The sequence below is a fragment of the Ciona robusta genome, chromosome 3 (genome assembly GCF_009617815.1).
Source record: "Ciona robusta chromosome 3, ASM961781v2".
NCBI classification, from domain to species: Eukaryota; Metazoa; Chordata; class Ascidiacea; order Phlebobranchia; family Cionidae; genus Ciona; species Ciona robusta.
In genome coordinates this window covers 8,744,255-8,761,645 of record NC_143237.1, presented here as the reverse complement: position 1 = coordinate 8,761,645, position 17,391 = coordinate 8,744,255, and the positions used below count along the sequence as shown (strand labels likewise).

At 34.8% G+C, this 17,391-nt stretch overlaps 3 protein-coding genes across 3 annotated transcripts; 2 read left to right on the top strand and 1 right to left on the bottom strand.

The window, feature by feature from the left end:
- Positions 1-261: 261 nt before the first annotated feature.
- LOC149738962 (autocrine proliferation repressor protein A-like) lies at positions 262-4,459 on the bottom strand. The gene is made up of 10 exons (XM_089875557.1): positions 4,260-4,459; positions 3,903-4,071; positions 3,456-3,645; positions 3,133-3,388; positions 2,752-2,844; positions 2,082-2,211; positions 1,650-1,855; positions 1,040-1,167; positions 724-886; positions 262-456 (listed from the first exon to the last, which is right to left on the bottom strand). The coding sequence occupies exons 1-10, from the start codon at positions 4,278-4,280 to the stop codon at positions 337-339; spliced, it is 1,476 nt and encodes a 491-aa protein (XP_089731683.1). The 5' UTR covers positions 4,281-4,459; the 3' UTR covers positions 262-336.
- A 117-nt stretch (positions 4,460-4,576) lies between these two features.
- LOC149738961 (autocrine proliferation repressor protein A-like) lies at positions 4,577-8,338 on the top strand. Its single transcript, XM_089875556.1, has 10 exons — positions 4,577-4,791; positions 5,360-5,534; positions 5,607-5,796; positions 6,059-6,314; positions 6,580-6,669; positions 6,899-7,028; positions 7,206-7,411; positions 7,712-7,839; positions 7,897-8,062; positions 8,124-8,338. Exons 1-10 carry the CDS (start codon positions 4,777-4,779, stop codon positions 8,241-8,243), a joined length of 1,476 nt encoding a protein of 491 aa, XP_089731682.1. The 5' UTR covers positions 4,577-4,776; the 3' UTR covers positions 8,244-8,338.
- Positions 8,339-8,601: 263 nt separating this feature from the next.
- Positions 8,602-17,382, top strand: LOC149738960 (centrosomal protein of 112 kDa-like). The gene is made up of 24 exons (XM_089875546.1): positions 8,602-8,813; positions 9,026-9,089; positions 9,433-9,550; positions 9,850-9,976; positions 10,199-10,266; positions 10,346-10,384; positions 10,510-10,537; positions 10,694-10,740; positions 10,839-10,925; positions 11,173-11,272; positions 11,518-11,636; positions 11,971-12,114; positions 12,367-12,521; positions 13,042-13,171; positions 13,406-13,498; positions 13,659-13,798; positions 14,115-14,205; positions 14,510-14,662; positions 14,884-15,066; positions 15,334-15,564; positions 15,805-16,017; positions 16,275-16,364; positions 16,585-16,686; positions 16,954-17,382. The coding sequence occupies exons 1-24, from the start codon at positions 8,723-8,725 to the stop codon at positions 17,044-17,046; spliced, it is 2,706 nt and encodes a 901-aa protein (XP_089731672.1). The 5' UTR covers positions 8,602-8,722; the 3' UTR covers positions 17,047-17,382.
- The last annotated feature ends 9 nt before the right edge of the window (positions 17,383-17,391 follow it).

Here is a 17,391-nt window from a genome sequence, read left to right as displayed (position 1 = left end):
CAAACGCAGGATTAAATTGGACAGGGTAAGTTTTGAATCCTATTTTGGTTCAGTAGTTTTATTATAGGCATCGTGGGGAAGGAATACCGGATTCCAAGTTTAATGCTGACACACATTTAGTCGTGTGTCCTTGGTGAGAAACTTGACTAAATTGTCAGCCGTGTAGGCGAGAAAAGCGTGCGAAATAGAACACTGCTGTAACGAATGTCATAGAGTGCATTTTAAATATTTCTCAGACTTATTATATAGTACTACTTTACAGACACTGTGATGTTTTATTTTGCATTCGTATTACTTCTGTTAGTTTCATTTACTATATGCAGTAACCGGTAACAATCACACCAACGTTCCCATGCAGTCTTCCCCAGAGCAATCAGGAAAAGGTAAGTTATGAGGAACCATGTTAGTTTCAGTTGTTACCACCATCACTGAACCACCGGGAACCGCGTAACTCATCTAAAAACAAAAACGGTTTAAGTACACTATGCCTTACTGAAAACAAAAGTTCGATCGATTATATTATTTTTATTACTCTTGTGTTACTTTACTGAAGTAATGCCCAAACACGTCTAGCTTAAATACCAGGTCCCGTGCTGGCCAAGCCCGGGCCTAAGCGCGTCGTAGCACCTTTCTTTAAATAGTCACCTTTAAAGGTTTTAACTACGACGCTACTTTTAATTCATTTGAATAATCGGTCTTACAGTTGCCGTTCACACATCAAACCTCAATGAAAAACGCCAGCCACCCTTTAGCTGGAGCAGAGTAAGCAGCACTGAACTCTGTGTCGCTATGTTTCGTAACACCATCGAATACCCACAATATCTTCTGAAGCACTGGACCTGACATTGGATCTGTTTCGTTGAGTTTGTAGCGCCGGAAATCTCTCCTAGCGTAAAGTAAACACATGTTTTCCATTAGTCGCAGTTACTACAGTTGGAACGCTCGTCGCGTCGCAACCTAAAGGTACCGGGTTCAGAGCTCAATGCTGCTTTTATTGCCAGACACTTACACGTGGTCAGCCATGAATAAAGCAATTTACCTCGTAGATGACTCTGTTACAGCGTAGAAAGCTCTGACAAGACTTGGTTTGGTTGGCGAAGTAACTTGTATGGAACCGTATGTGCTATTGCTGGTTAACTTCCAAGTTACTTGAGGTAATGGGTAGCCCTGTGATAAAAAATATATATGTATACTATATTTAACACGCATGTCGTGCACAACGTCTTAATTTATAATACCTTTGATCGTGCCAAACGTTCTACAGAATAACAATTATCGTTTTAGGTTAAATTAATTTGACGTAACTCCCTTTAAAGAGTATTGATTTTCTATTTTTCTTGCGTGTTTCACATTTGTAATTATTACTTCGCGTTGGCTGATGGTGCGCCTTCTTTCCTTCCAGCAGCACATTTTGATCTGATTTCGGCACGACTAAGCACCATACACTAATATAGTGCAAGAAACGGTTAATTTAGAATTAGTCTTGCAAAGTTGTGGGTGGGCACAATGTGTGTTAAACAGAACATCCGTGGTATAACGACTGTCGCTGCCTCACCAAGCAAGGATTATATAACAAGTTATGTTTATTCGTTCAATGTAGAATTGTGGATCATAATACAGATCTCGTTATATCACGAAAAATGAATTACCTTCATACTGCTAACGTAGAAACTTTCAACGTTATGCAAGATATCGACTTCTTTACCGTCGCACGAATGATCAGTGTTAGGAAGCATGGATAGATACGTTGGTCCAGTTAACTGGTCGAGATAGTAATAAGAATCATCGGGTAAAAAGAACTCGTCGCTACCGGTGCTGATGATCAGTTTCGGCATCGTAAGCCGATCTTTGTAAGCTGTGAATATTGTTACATTGACCAGTTTAGTTAGGATGCTATGGAATTTGTACTTCAAATATGGAGAGGTAAGTCGGTGTTTAAATATTGAAATTTTTGTTCAACCTCGAACACGAAACCCTCTGATCTATATAGAGGGTCATGGTCCCTTAGCCGACGCCCATGACGCACACGACGCCCATGTGTACAATTTTAACACACAGCAATTAATACACAATTAACTCACATAGAGGATCCACAATATCCGCCATTAATTGTGTGTTCGGATTATCTAAGTCCCTTGTGACGAATTCTTCGTAATAATCGTTGAATTCGAAAGTCCAACCTCCGTAAGCCCGATAATGATGGTGCAGATTCTGCATGCATTCGATAAATGAATAAATGTACTTTCCTTTATCCTCGCGTGGCTAAAAACGACAGTCGTTATACAACGGATGTTGTGTTTCATACACCTCGTGGCAGCTTACGAGTTACCATGTAGGTAACTTTGTAAGTGATTGATTTTTTGTATATATAGTAGGATGGGGGGAGATGGGACACCTTTTAGCCCATTTGCTTTTCCCATTTAGTAGTAAACAAAGAAAATGCAAAGAGTTATAAAACCGTATCCTCACGACTCCCATAGACTGCTGTTAATTATTTAAAACACCATCAGGGTATTTGAGTCTTATGTGCCAGAGGTGCCCCATCTTCCCCCACCCTACTTTATATATGGCTGACATTGTAAATAACCCATTAGTAATCACTGGGTTAGAGCAAGAGTTAAAGCAATTGCCGTTGTCTTGCCTACTGTTCGTTACGATTTCGAAACCAATTGCTAGAATCCGAAAAGACAGTCGTAAGTATACTAAACAAATACTTAAAATATAGTTTATAAAATCTATCCAATCATCCACCTTGACAAGGTTAAGTTCATCCATAACGATTGGTGTAATGCATTTCACGCGCTTATAATCAACCGCTGCTGTTGTCCAAGTTGTCCATCCTCTCTGCCAATCAAATCGGGTTTAATTTGTATAAATGCAGCGAAAAATACCAAAATGTTATTACACACATTAATTAGGGCACCACCCTCATGTTTTATTAAACTATATCCAATATATCCAATATAGGCGATTAGGCGAATGCAATACTACGGTTGTGTTATATAGCTTATTGTTCGCACCGCCACGCAAGGAAAAATAAGTGTATAAAAAGTTTTGGAAAAAGTGTTAATTTAAAATATACACCTCTATACTATATTATAATTCATCACTATATATTTTCATACATCTAACCTTTGATTCGCCTCCTACACAAAACTTATCCACAGGCCTCTTTGCTACGTCGAGCACAAAAGCATTTATGGCATCCATTGCCTTCACTGCTGCCTTGGTCATCGGTAAACGTAACAACCATTCAGGCTGGCTCGGGTCGTCAATGAAATGTCGCCATGTGAAAGCTATAATAGCATCTTCATCTCGCTTAGCTTGTTTTGGATCAGATGCAAATACGATGTACTGGTTCGGTACTTGCTTGAGTATAGCTGTAACGCTGTAAAGATTGAACTTGTCAAATGATTTTTTAAGCTAGCGGAACGAGATAAATTATACCGTCTTACCTTCCAGTTCTTTCGGCCATCATACCAGACAACATGATATCGTCATCCGTTTCATCTGGCACCGCATCCGGATTGTTGTTATTCCCTCCCACAATCTTCATGTAGCCACTCCCATGCATCTCAGGGTCAAAATAATGTGGGATATTCACTATAAGGTAATGCCACCACACTGATCTGCTCACGTTCTTTTCTGTGGGAATCGAAACGGTATTTAATAATGTTTTGATTAAGATTTTTTATAGGCGTTTTCAGCTATAGGCGTTTATTTTTATAGAACCAATAGAATTATATATAACCGTATCCTTACAAGTGTAAAATAGCGTTGTTAGATGTTAAAACACGGTTGGGAAATATAGAATATTGTGTTCTATGATGTATCCATCTTAGCCCACACTACTTTCGTATTTAAAATTATTCGCCTTAAAAAAATGTTGATTTTTCGATCACCTGTCAGCCATTTTTGTGACGTCATGTTGAGCAAGTATGACGTATGTGCCGCGTCCTTTCGCGTCCAGTTGGTGACAATCTCGACGTTAAAGTAACCGTCATCATGATGTACGTAATCATCTAACGGGGTAGAAGTAGATATACCAACAAAAGTCACAATAATAAGAATCTGTAAAAAAGGGTAAATATTTTCAAATATTTACTTACTATAATAGTAAAACTTCTTCCAATTTTTTGCACTATGGTATAACACGCATAATGCACTTATCATTTAACAAAATATTATAATGCTTTTTCAAAATGATATGCCTTATATTTTGACCCACTTTTCAATCCAAAATCAAAAAAAAAACTTACCGGTAAAACAATTCCTTGCATTTTTTAAAGCTGATAATTTAGCAGCAAAGTTATTTAATTCCTGAGCTAATAATTCTCATAGGTAACAGCCCATAGGTACACACCAATTCCAATATATTACATCCAATCAGATATTGCTACATCATTGTTTGTTTGCTGCATAACACCAACCTTTGCCCATTAGCAATTTGTTTACTTATTTTACCCACCGGTTTGTGTTAGCTTGGCCGGCTTCCGTTCATAAAACCGCCAACGTAAAAAGAAGAACTCAATCGAGTTCGAAACCAAGCTTACTTTCGAAAGTTGTGTTGTATTAAGTATTTTTTCTATTTAAATCGTTTAACGAGGCAGATACATATATCTGCAACTGCATGTACCCGTTGATCATTCGGTTAAATTTATGAAGTGTTTGCAGAGCTATCACATCACGTGCAGTAAGTTTGTTTGTCGACCTTCAATCCGGTGAGAACACGCCCCACCCCCCACTTGCAACTGGTTGCTCACCAAGACTGCAAGAATGCTTCGAACTGAGGTGAGTTTTTATACAATTGTATTTATATTATACTGCAGTGTAATAAGTTGTACATCGTAAGCACAGAATATACCACGTTTCCTAACCGTGTGTTTTAGGCGCACTTTTTGAGACTTGATGATACCGTTACATAATTTTGTAAATGTTAATTGTTTACTACCAAGAGAAATTAGTTTTTTATCGCCTTGTACTGTATTTGCACTTTTTTAAACCTTCTGTCCTCAAGCGTGAACATAAAGCGGTGGGTAAAAATTACGAGGCATATATATAGTTATGCAAAAATATAAAAAATCTATACCATCAAAGTTATAACGTTAGATAATATAAGATAATGTAATATATAAACGTGTTAGAAGATATAGGAGTTAGATGATATAAATGTAACTTTTTTATCCTCGTGTAGCCGGTCTTTATAACACGGATGTTATGTTTCCACACCTCGTCTGTTTCATATTAATGACCAGTTTGGTGTGCTTTATCCACTATGCCTAGTATCATAGTCTATCCGCTATTGATATACTACGCCCACTAACTTATACCTATCATAACACATAGTATCCATTTCCAGTTCTTCTTTGCACTATGCCTGTTCGGCTTGGTTGCTATTCAGGGAAATCCCCTTGATGATTACGTCATGAAAGACGATGGTCACTATAGCTACACCGTACTTCGTGATTGGACGTACAAATCGCCGGGCCATACGTCATATCTAATAAACATGACGTCACAGCAATGGCTGACACGTAAGCCTTCATCTGAAGCTATATTTATTTACTCATTCATGCATTAAAGCTGGAGTATAATTCTTGTTTCAGCAAACGACACGGACAGGTCACTATGGTGGCATTTTGTTATCGTTCATGTTCCTGATGAGTTCGACCCAGCTCTAAGCAACAGTGCGTTCTTATTAATAGATGGCGGTGGTAATGACAATCCAGATAGCCCTCCTGAAATCACGGATACCTTTGTAATGTTTACTGGGCTGATGGCTGAATCCTCAAAATCGTAAGTTGACTCGAAAAATTGTTATTTTCTTTTAGGCTTTTTTTATTAACAAAACGGGCATCTATTTTTACCTAGTTGCCGGTTTACGGCCATTGTACTGACGTTATTTTTTATATTCGCTCTTGCCGACATTCCATACGATTTCCATACGCCCAACTAAAAACATTAAATATACATTTACTTATACGCCTTTAAAACCATATTTCAAAACCTTCACCCTTTTTTCTAAATATATATTAAAACACCTATATCCCACAAACAGAATTGTTGTGGACTTAAAACAAATTCCGAACGAGCACATGACGTTCAAACACGACCCGAAGAAACAGCGTCGTACCGAAGACGCAATTATTGCATACACCTGGCGCCATTTCTTAGAAAACCCGAACCAGCCAGAATGGTTGTTAAGAATGCCCATGACCAAAGCTTCAGTAAAAGCCATGGACGCTGTAACTGACTTTATCAATAAGACAGTTGGAAACCAAATCGAAAGATGGTGCGTTGGTGGAGCTTCAAAGGTAATTTCCAGTTCTCACAATGATTGCTATAAAAATGACCATACAGTACTGGGGGATAAGATGGATACCGATAGCGCATAATATCCCATATTTCCTGATGGTGTTTCAAACAAATAATAACGATCTATTAGAGTCGCTGGGCTAAATATAGTTCTATGATTCTGTAAATATTATTACTTTACTATCAAATGAGACTAGAAAAAGGGAAATGTGTTATTTTAGCCCAACCGTCTAAAATTAAATGGTAAAAGTTACATTTTTACAGAGAGGCTGGACCACATGGACGACCGCTGCTGTAGATAAACGTGTGCAGTGCATGACACCTATAGTTATGGACGAGTTAAACATGGTTAAGGTGATCAAAAGTGCCTTGTGTTTGAGTTTAATAACACCTCAGCTTTGTTAGTGACATTCAATTTATAAGAAGCTTCTAAATTGAATATCGGGGGTACGGTTTTATAATTCCTTGAATGTTTTTGTTTACTACCAAATGGTACAAGAAAATAGAATAAAAGGGTGTCCCATCTTCCCCAACCCTATATATCATATGTTTTGTGTATATAAGTTATTTAGTTACAACACAGAACTTGCACCATCATTACCGAGCATATGGTGGTTGGAGCTTCGCGTTTAAGGATTATTACGATGAGGATATTACTAAAGATCTTGACCATCCAAACATGCCCGCACTGGCCGCCATTGTGGATCCTTTATGTAAGTATAAGGTTTAACACAGTGGTTCGTGCTCCTGCCTCTAGCACAGTGGTATATGAATTTGAAGCTTGACGGTACCATTGCAGAAGTATATATGTGTCTTCGAGAAAAACAGTTTTTGCTCCAACCTACTACATGTATAGGCAATCACCAATCATAAATCCTTGCGTGTTGCAGCCTATGTCGACCGACTTACAATGCCTAAGATGGTGTTCAGCACAGGCGGTGACGAATTCTTTTTACCCGACGACTCTCACTACTACCTTACCTCAATGAAGGGCCCAATGTACGTTAACATGCTTCCCAACGCCGAGCATTCGTGTGTCGGGCACGAGCTCCAGCTTATGTTTAACATCAAGGCCTTCTACGTTAGTGTTATGAAAGTAAGTAAGTTTTTCACTGGTTATTTTAAAAGGAACTTAAAAATAAGGAAAAAATAGGGTTTATCTATACTAGCTGTATATAACAGTGGGGAAAGGTGGGATACCGTTAGCATCAAAATCCCACATTTCCTGATCGTGATTTAACAATCAACAACCGTCTTATAGAGTCGCGATGATGCGGTTACACAATTTTGTAATAAATATTCGTTGTTTACTACTAAAAAGAACAGGAAAAAGAAATGAAAAAACATGCTCCATCTTACCCCACCATACTATATTTCAAAATTGTCTGTCATGTAGGGTAAAAAACTTCCTCAAGCAACGTGGACACTTTACAACACTGCAACTGGGGGTGGTATTGATGTTACACTGGATACCGTTCCTACTTTGATTCGGGCATGGTCCGTCACCTCAATCTCATCAAAACGGTATTTGTAGCATATCAGCAGGTCTTACATTTAACCGCTTACACATTCTTATTGTAGACGCGATTTCCGACTTCTACGAGGCAATACAACCGATGTAAGCGCTCAACCTATCGTGCAACCGAACATTTGGCATCATAGCAACGTAACATCAATTGGCCATCTTAAATATCGAGCTGAGTTCGACACCCCATTATTCGGAAGGTGGCGAGCATTCTTTATTCAGGTAAGCGATCGTGAAAACAAGAATTGTAAATTTTTTTCTAATATGTGATTTGTTTTTGTAGATGACTTTTCCAGCATCAGATGGCAACATGATTGAATTCACAACCGAAACCAATATTATTCCTGACAAATTTCCATACCCCGACTGCTATAAGGATTCCTGCAAGGGCACTTTAGTATAAACCAAATATATATATTATATTAATTTATTATATGGTATAATTTGTGGTCGAATGTATCACTTGTAAAGGGCGAAATAAAATCAATGTGAAACAAAGTGCGCCTCTTGTGAAACAGCTTGATTTAAACAAAAGCGCACGTTACCTGGAAATCTAAATTTACTACGTTTGTGTTGTTTTTGTTTCTTTTCCTGCCTCAAAGCAAAGAAGGAATTTGACTGCAATAAAAAGCTTTTAAACAGAATGTATGATAATGAGTAAGAATAATATGTAAGAATAGTACATTTTTTAGTGAAAAAATCATACCTTGAGGTTTTATTCATGTATTACAAAATACACTACCATAGATAAACAAGAAATGTCTTTCAATTTAAACACCAGACACCTATATCATCAGAGTAATAGATAGTATGCTTGTTAATGGGCGTGGTATAGCTATATGAATGGTTTGGTAAAACCCAATCTGTAATATTCAATTTCGAATGGATTCAAGAGAAATGAGAATGGATTCAGAATTTGATCACTACTTGGTAGATATGAAGCCTTATGTGCTGAGATTGAATCATAAAACTGGTAAGTAAAAAAACATTATATAAATCTGGTTGTTTTACCTAATTTTGTTGCTTGAATTTTTTATAAAATTATTTTGGGGTTACTTTTCATGCTTATTTGTTTGCGCTGTTCACAATATAGTTTTAATTTGTGTTGCACACAATATCTAAAGTTGCATTCAGTGCTACTGCTAGCATTACTAGTTCGAAATGTAAAATCTCTTCGTATTTCAGAACGTCAAAGATGTGCTGTTTGGATAAAGAAACTTTGTGAACCTGTAGGATCATCTAATGCAAGGTGATTCCAAATTTGTTGTAATAATTTTTATTTCAAACTACAGTGGTGTCTATTTAATGTTGGTGAGGTGCCATGCAATAAGACCTGCAATTCAGACCACAGTTGGCTTACTGAAACACTAAAGGTGGTACAACCCATTAAAAACCACTTGATTGAAGCAATGTCTGCTATGCGTTTTGCCCAAATACAATTAATGAAGCATTGAACTCAGTACCCTTCAGTTACGATGCAAGTGCCTAACTATTGACCCATAAGGCTGTCCAAATACATTAGCGACTTTCTGCTATAGCAGTATCTTCCTAATTTCTATGTTCTCGGCTTCTTTAACACTTTTATCATTCAGAAACACCCGTAACATGTACGCAAAGTTATTATGGCATATGCTTAAGAGAGGAATGCTTGATGGACCTTTTTCAACACGGCCAGAGTCTGGACCTCTTAAACCATTACCTTCCTATATGGTTTGTTTTGTTAATTGTTGTTTAAATAATCTGAATCTGATGACTGTGGGGTTAAATATTGTTTATTATTGTATGGCGCGGTGGCAAATCAGCAGGGCGCCTGCTACTAACACAGAGGTAATGGGTTTAGGGCTTTTCGCTGCTACCGTTGTGGGCGAATGTGTCCTTGAGCAAGACACTTAACAGCAATTGTTCCAAGCCAACCCAGTGGTCACTAATGGGTTGTCCGAATTGTCAGTCATACATAAACACAATAATTTATATTATTTTATATTTTAATACATGCATATTCTCTACAGACAATATTCTTTGATGAAACAATTCCTTCTACTGATTCTAAAAGATTCTATGAAGAACCAAGTGCTACCAGTAGTCCTAGTAAGACTGCATCTGCAACTTTAAACTGGTTGCATGATGAAATGAAAGGTATTCTAACAAATAGGGCCTGTGTTATGCTTCTTTAGATGACCATTTTTTTTATTTAAAAAAATTCTTTTAATGTAAAATTCATGCATTTTGTAGATGCATAGGCATTAGGCAAAGGGGTTGGTTAATAACACCCATTTAGTTTGCCCATCTTATGTAACAGCATAGTGTCTAAATTGTAGTCATTATTTTAAAACAACATTTTGCATTGCATGTTCACAGATGAAAAAGAAAATGTTGATTTTTCAACTTACCAACTCCAGCCTTCACCTATAGATTACAGAATGAAGGTAAACTTGAATTGAAAATATCAGTTTGTGTTACTTCAGATATTTTAACTGTTTTTTTTATCTTAAATATTATTTTCAGGGGTTTGACTTAACGAATGATACAGATCAACCATCAACTGTAAGTTGTGTATTTGATATCTTTTTAATTGTGGTATTTGTGAATTTTGTTGTTTAACGCATATGGTTGGTTTGTTATTTACAGAAATATTTTATGTTTTTTCAAAAATATATTTCACATTTCAGAGGTTCATTTCAACTGATCCTGGCAAAGGTAAGATTGTTTATAATTTTGGTTTGGATTTTCTACAATAATGGTATGTGGAGTTTGATAATTAAAACCATTTGTTTGAAATTCTGTCTTTTTCTACTGAGTTCTTTTCTTTGCTAATTTAAATTAGTTTGTAAATATTTTTATACTCTGTTGCAGTTACATTTAGAGATGAACAAAGTTTGGTGAAAATTCATGAAAAAGAGGTAAAAAATAAAGTTTAAGAGAAAAATGAAATATTTAATCACGTTACATTTATTCGTTCATGTGTGAGATAAAATCTTATTTGAGTTCCAACTTTCAGATTGAAATGAAAACCAAAGTTCTTGAAGCTCGATTTCATGAAGATAAATTGAAAATGCAACATAAGCATGACTTGGCAGTTCAGAAGGTAAAAATGGTTTTCAACAATTTATCTTAAAGATTTGTATTTTTTATAAGTGTTAATGTATGTAAACAAAATTTCAATTTTTTAAGCATAAAATTAGCTAGCAGGTTATTAAATTTTGGTTTTACTAAAATTTGTCATATTAGTTTAAAAAATAATTTTTTTTAATCCACCCAATTTAAAATGTTTGAGAAGCTATGGTTAAAATCTTGAACAATTTCACAAGTTGCTTTTTTTTGTGTGGTTTCAGATTTTGGATCGGAAAAATAACGAAATAGAAGAATTGAAATCCCACTATAAAGGGAAAGAAAAGGAGTCAGAGGAAACGAAAAGAAAAGTGGAAAAAAGAGGTTGGTTAAAACGACATAAAAACAAACAAAATATGAACATATTTATTTAACAGTCTAATGACTCCATAAGACTTTAAACTAATCATATAGTTTTCTAAAACTTGTTCAAAAATATTTTCCCTAAATGTTTACAGAAGCTTTATAGCCAACAAACTAGGAAATTTTCGTAATTCCAGTTTTTAAAAAAAGTATCATTCTAACACCACCATAATATAATTAAAGAAGTTTTATAATTTATTCTCCAGCCCAACAAGCTATGAAGGAGGTTCAGAGAATGGAGGAGAACAAAGAAAAGGAAATTGACGAATTAAAAAGTTTGTTTGAACAAAATACAAACGCCATCAAGCTTGAATACGATTCCAAGGTAAAGCAAGAACAATTTGTAATCAATACTTTGGCTGGATTGTGTTTAAATATAGGTTTACACCATTATACAGCATATATTTTGTTAGGGGTGGGAACTTTTTTAATTACCCGATAATATGGAAATTTGATTTTATCTGCGTAGTTCAACATTTAAAATATCATTTATGTTAAGATTTTAGGTGATTTAACTAAAAAAAATTATTTTGTTTTTAAAGTTCTTGATTTAAAACTTGTTTAGTCTTGCTGCAAAATGATAACTCTACAGTAATTTTTTCCAAAATAGCTTACATTTTTTGACTTCCAAAAAATTTACTAATAACTTTTTTTTTTAGATCCATGAATTAACTTGTAAAATGGAGCAAGATAAATATGATTTGCAAAAGAACCACACGCGAGGCATCCAAGATCTACTGGATGACACCAATCAAAGATTATCAGCCATGGAAGAAGATTATAACTCACAAGCTCAAGCCACTGTAAGAAAATAAAATGAAATTTTTAATTTAAACTTTTATAAAATGGTAATTGTTTTATTGTTTTATTTTTTTTTTAAATTTAACCACCTATTTCAAGCGGATTAAACATTACAAAAAAACTTGTTTAAATAAGTTCAATTTTTTAATTAGTTTGCAGAGAGCATTAAATTCCAAAATGCAAGTTTTCAAATATCCGTTTATATTATATGTCCTGCAATAGGACCCACCCATATAGAATTCCTTTCTTTTCAGAAACTGATCATAACTGAGTTAGAGAACAGAGTAGTCCAACTCACTCAGGAAACTGAAGCTTCAATGACGGCTAAACAAACTCTGTTATCGGAGAAACAACAACTGGAAAATGTTCACGAGAAAACACTGACCGATTTACAACATTCTTCTTCAAAGTAGGTTAATTTTAATTACTATTGTCGTTACTTGTTATATTCCTAGACACCTGACAGATTGAGCATAATATAAATTAGACCATGAATTTAGTTATTACTGTAATTTAATATAAAATGGTTGCTACTGCCTTCCCCACTTTTTAAAACTAGATATAGCAGGTTTGGGAGGATGGATCTTTAGCATATAACATCCAAATATCCTGGTTGGGTTTTAAACAATTAACAACGATCTAAGGGTGTCCCATCTTCCACCAGCCAACTATATCTGTTAATGTTAATATTAGTTTACACAGTAATGTGCTCGAATTAATTATTTGCAACTCACTGTGAGTTGATTCTTATAAGTTTTAACAGCCATGTTTTTATCAAAGCTTTTTTATTTATTTTTTTAGCATGTATAATTACTGTCATTTTTTTGTTAATGCCTATCTGTTTGCTATGTTATTAAGGATGGCTTTTTTGTAATCCAAGGGATAAGCAGAAATTGTGTTAATGGAATATTTTTTCATGTTTATTTCAGGTGTAATAGTTTACTTCGAGAATTGGAAAGAATTAAAAGCGACCACGAAACAACTGTGACGAGCCAAAACAACAAACATGAAGCAAACCTGGAATTTCTAAAACAAGAAAACTCAGTTTTAACTGCAAAGGTAATACAGTGCTGAGTTAAATTTTAGTTTGAACTTCTTTTTTATGTCTTAAAAAAGTTTTGTTAAAATTTTTTGTTATTTTTTGTTTAAACAATTTTTTATTTTTTTTTATTTCGATGTTTTATTTCTGCATTGTTGCACTTGTTGAACCTAATTTTTTTAAGAAACAGTAAACTGATATTTTTCCTATTTCGTTTAAACTTTAAAATTGACCGCTGAAATTACAATGTTCAGATACAAGAAGTGCAACATGACTTTGAAGATCAAATTCAGAATCTCCGACATGCATTACAAGATAGTGAGCAACAAAAGTCTAGAGATTTAAGAGTGAGAATTCTGTCTTTTACTACTTTCACCTTATTAATAACATACCTTTTTACTATTTTTTAGCTTTTCTGTAACTTCTAATTTGTGAAAAAGATGTGTCAATCTTTTTTGTCTAAAAGTGTTTTCTTGTATTTTTGATAATTAAATTGTCTTTTTTCAGGAAAAAGAGTCCCTGCATCAGCAAGATATGATGAGTCTCCAACATCTTCATGATAAACAGATCCATGGATTAAAAGCAGAGTGGGATGAGGAGCGTGCTCAACATAAACGACAAACAATATCATTGGAAGATATAATCAAGTAAAGTTAAAATATTATCTAAACCAAGTTATCTAGAAAAAGTTGAAACAGAAAAATCTCGGTTTTATAAAAAGGTTTTAGTTAAATTTACCAACATTCTGCATTTCACGTAACTTTTTTACCTTTGAAATTCTGCCACTAATTTTTTTGTAATATCTTTAAATCTTAAAAGGGAAACAGGTCAGTGAGTGTTCTTGTGTTTTTGTGTCTATCTGTTTCGATAAACACTATAACATAAACAGTTATCAGAATGTTAGTAATACGCTTATGGGTTGAAACTTGAAAGTTTTTGATGGTGTTATGTTTATCATTCCAGAGAGAAAGACGAACAAATAGTTAAACAAAGCATGGAGAAGAAACAAGTTTCAACACAAGCTGAACAAGCTATTGATAATTACAAGAGACATGTAAGTTCGATTGGATGTTCTAGGGAAAAGGGCACCCAAGAGGTAATGGGCTCAAGGCTTTTCGCTGCTATCAATGTGGAAAAATGTGTCTTCTGGAAAGGCATTTAACCATGATTGCTACAACCCAGCGATTACTGATGGGTTGACTAAATTATCAGCCATATACAATAAAAAATATTCACACAAAGTTACATACCTGGTGACACCTAAGCTAGAACAAGGTGTACCAAACAGAACACCCTTGTAAGGACCGTTGTTTTTCGGCCACTTAAGGCTAAATAAGTTAATTTCATTCCAACTTTAGGTAAATGAGGCACAACAAAAAGTTTACGCTGATATGAGGAATCAACTTGAAAGAATGGAAAGAGATCTTGAAAAGAGTCAGGTGACGAGAGAGAAACTTCAGGAGGAGTTTAGGAAACAAATCTCGGAGTTGAAAGAAGCTCATAATGATGAGGTGGGAACTCCTTTGCCTTTTTCTTAAATGTTAGACAAAAAATGTTAAAAAGTTTTTGAATTTGATTTTTTTAAGTTCAATTTTTTTCTGAATTCTTTTTTTATGTATTCATTAATTTTAAAAAATTTTAGTTGTTTAATTTTTTTATAAATCTTTTTTTCAGTCAAATCATAACTTTGAATTTTCAGTTGTTCAAAATTTGGATTATTCTTTTTCCTTAGTTGAATCGTCAGCGATTGATGCAGGAGCATGAAAAGGAGGTGGATCATCAGAGAGCAACATCCGAGCATGAAAAAGTGGTCCGGGATTACGAGTATCAGCTCTCACAGTCGGAAGCGAGGTTGAGGGAGTCCCTGGAGGAGCAGGAGAGGATCGCGGAGGAGCGGAAGTTGCAACACCAGGAGGTGATGATAATCATGCCAACATTTGTAGATTGGTAAAAAAGATCTGCAGACATAGGTTTTCAACTTTAGGAGTCACTGACCTGTTTTCCCTTTTAAGATAAAAAATCACTAATTTCTTGCTAATTTGCTAGTTTTAAAATTAGACTGTGTGAAATGTTTGTATATGAAAGAACCGCCATGAAAAACTTTATCAAAATAATAAGTTTCCCATAAATAATAGAAGTTTCACACCAGCTAAACTAAAATTTTGTAATTTTTCCATTTTAGGCTATAGCAAATCTTGAATCTCAAATTCGTGACCTTCGAGAAGAGGTCGTGAACTCTAACTCTCTTCGTCGGCAGCAGCTCGTCGAACTTGGCCTCTTGAGGGAGGAAGAGAGACAGAAATCAACGAAGGAACACGACACAGTGGTTTCGAGGTTGGAAGCTGAGATAGATCGACAGCGGATGGAGATGCATCAACAACACGCTGCTGAACTTGAAAGACAAGCACAGAAGGTGTGTGGCGATAATTTTGGTGGCAATAGGTTTTTTTTATGCAATGGCAAGTTTTTTTTTAATCGCGTTTTATCAATTAGTGGATAATGCTCTGCACTGTATATTTTAAGATTCAATTATGTTTTGCATTTTTTCTTATATATTTTACAAAAGACTTTTAGGTTCTGGTGCAAACTTTTTTATGTGAATTTTTGAAAGTTGCATTAGCATAAGAGAAGTTTTTATATCGTTTTATCCCAGACGAAGACGAGGCTTGATCAACTTGAGCATGATCATCGTCAGCGATTGGATCGATCTCATGATCGGATCGCGGAGGCACAGAGGAAGGAGCAGGAGATGCGGGAGACGTTGATGTCCGTGAAGAAAGAGGTGGAGGATCAGATGCTGGACGAACAGAAGAGGAGAGAGGATGATTTGATGAGGTTGAAGATGCAACATCATTCAACTGTGGTGGTGGGTGGATTTGCAAATGTGTTTGTTATGTTTTTTCTTAGTATTTTTAAATATGTTTTAAAAATTAATAAAAAAAAGTTTTTGAAATTTAAAAAAATGGCTGATTTTCAAACTGACAAAACTTTTTAAAATAATTATTATTAAAAATCTATAATTAATAAAAGGCATAAATTTCTAAATCTCTGTAATATTTTTTTTAATATTTGTTTAATACCTTTGGTAAACGTAATGTTGAAACATGTTGTTTCATAAAACAGAATCTACAGAATGAGTTGGAATCTGAACGTGACAAGCTTCATATTATTCAAAGAGATTCTCATAAACTTGAATACGATCTAAGAGATGAGGTGAGCATAGATCCACATGTTTGAATACCTAGTTAATAGAACATTCACAACTTTGATATTTTTTGGCTACAAGTTTAAATGCAAAACTTCTCACAATTTTGAACAGTAATTTTGAATTTTAACAAAAATTTAGGTAACTTGTGTGCATTTTTTAAATGTTGATCAGTCTGCCTTGATTTTTATATAATGTTACTTTATCTTTATAATGTTTTCTATACAGCTGACAAAAGTAAAGTTAAAATGTGAAGAAAGACTGAACGAAACTCTTCCAAAATCTCTCAAACAAGATTTAGAACAAACTATAAGTTGCTTGCGATCACAGGTACAAATTTATTTACGATTTATCTTTGTGAAATTTTACAAAAATGTAAGTTTTTTTTTTAAATTTGGGTGCTAGTGAAGAATCCTTCCCCTACATTATCTGCTAATCCATATACCCACCAACTTCTAACAGTTTAACTGATAACCCCTAATCACCAACCTCTAACACTTTCCACCACCCTAATCTGTAACATACTCTTCACCGGTGCCAAAATTGAGGTTGTGTAAAATGTGAACATGCCACATATACAATATTTATGCATCACAGGTGAAGTCTTTGCAGCAGAGAGTGAATGTTTTAAGCGAAGACGCTGATTTTGACAACACACTTAACTCAACACGTTCGTCACTTCGATTGTAGAAACTTATTTTATATTTTACCGTAAAAGCTCTACCAGAAATAGTGTGTTTGTAGTAGTGGAGGAAAAATATGACCTAAATGTAGATTTAAAAATTTAAATGCTGCTGAAACAGTTAAAGGCCACAGCAACATTTTATCATCTTTAGGTGTATTGATTGTGACCATGTCATTTTGTGCCAAACGTTCAGGGTTGAATGGTTGCATGTATATTTCATTGTAAATATAATCATTGAATTTTACACAGAATATGATTTAGTTCGCTATTAATGTTATATGCTCAAATTTTTATCGTATGTGTTTGCAGTTTGTTCCAAAATATATATTATTTCTATGCTGTATTGTGTG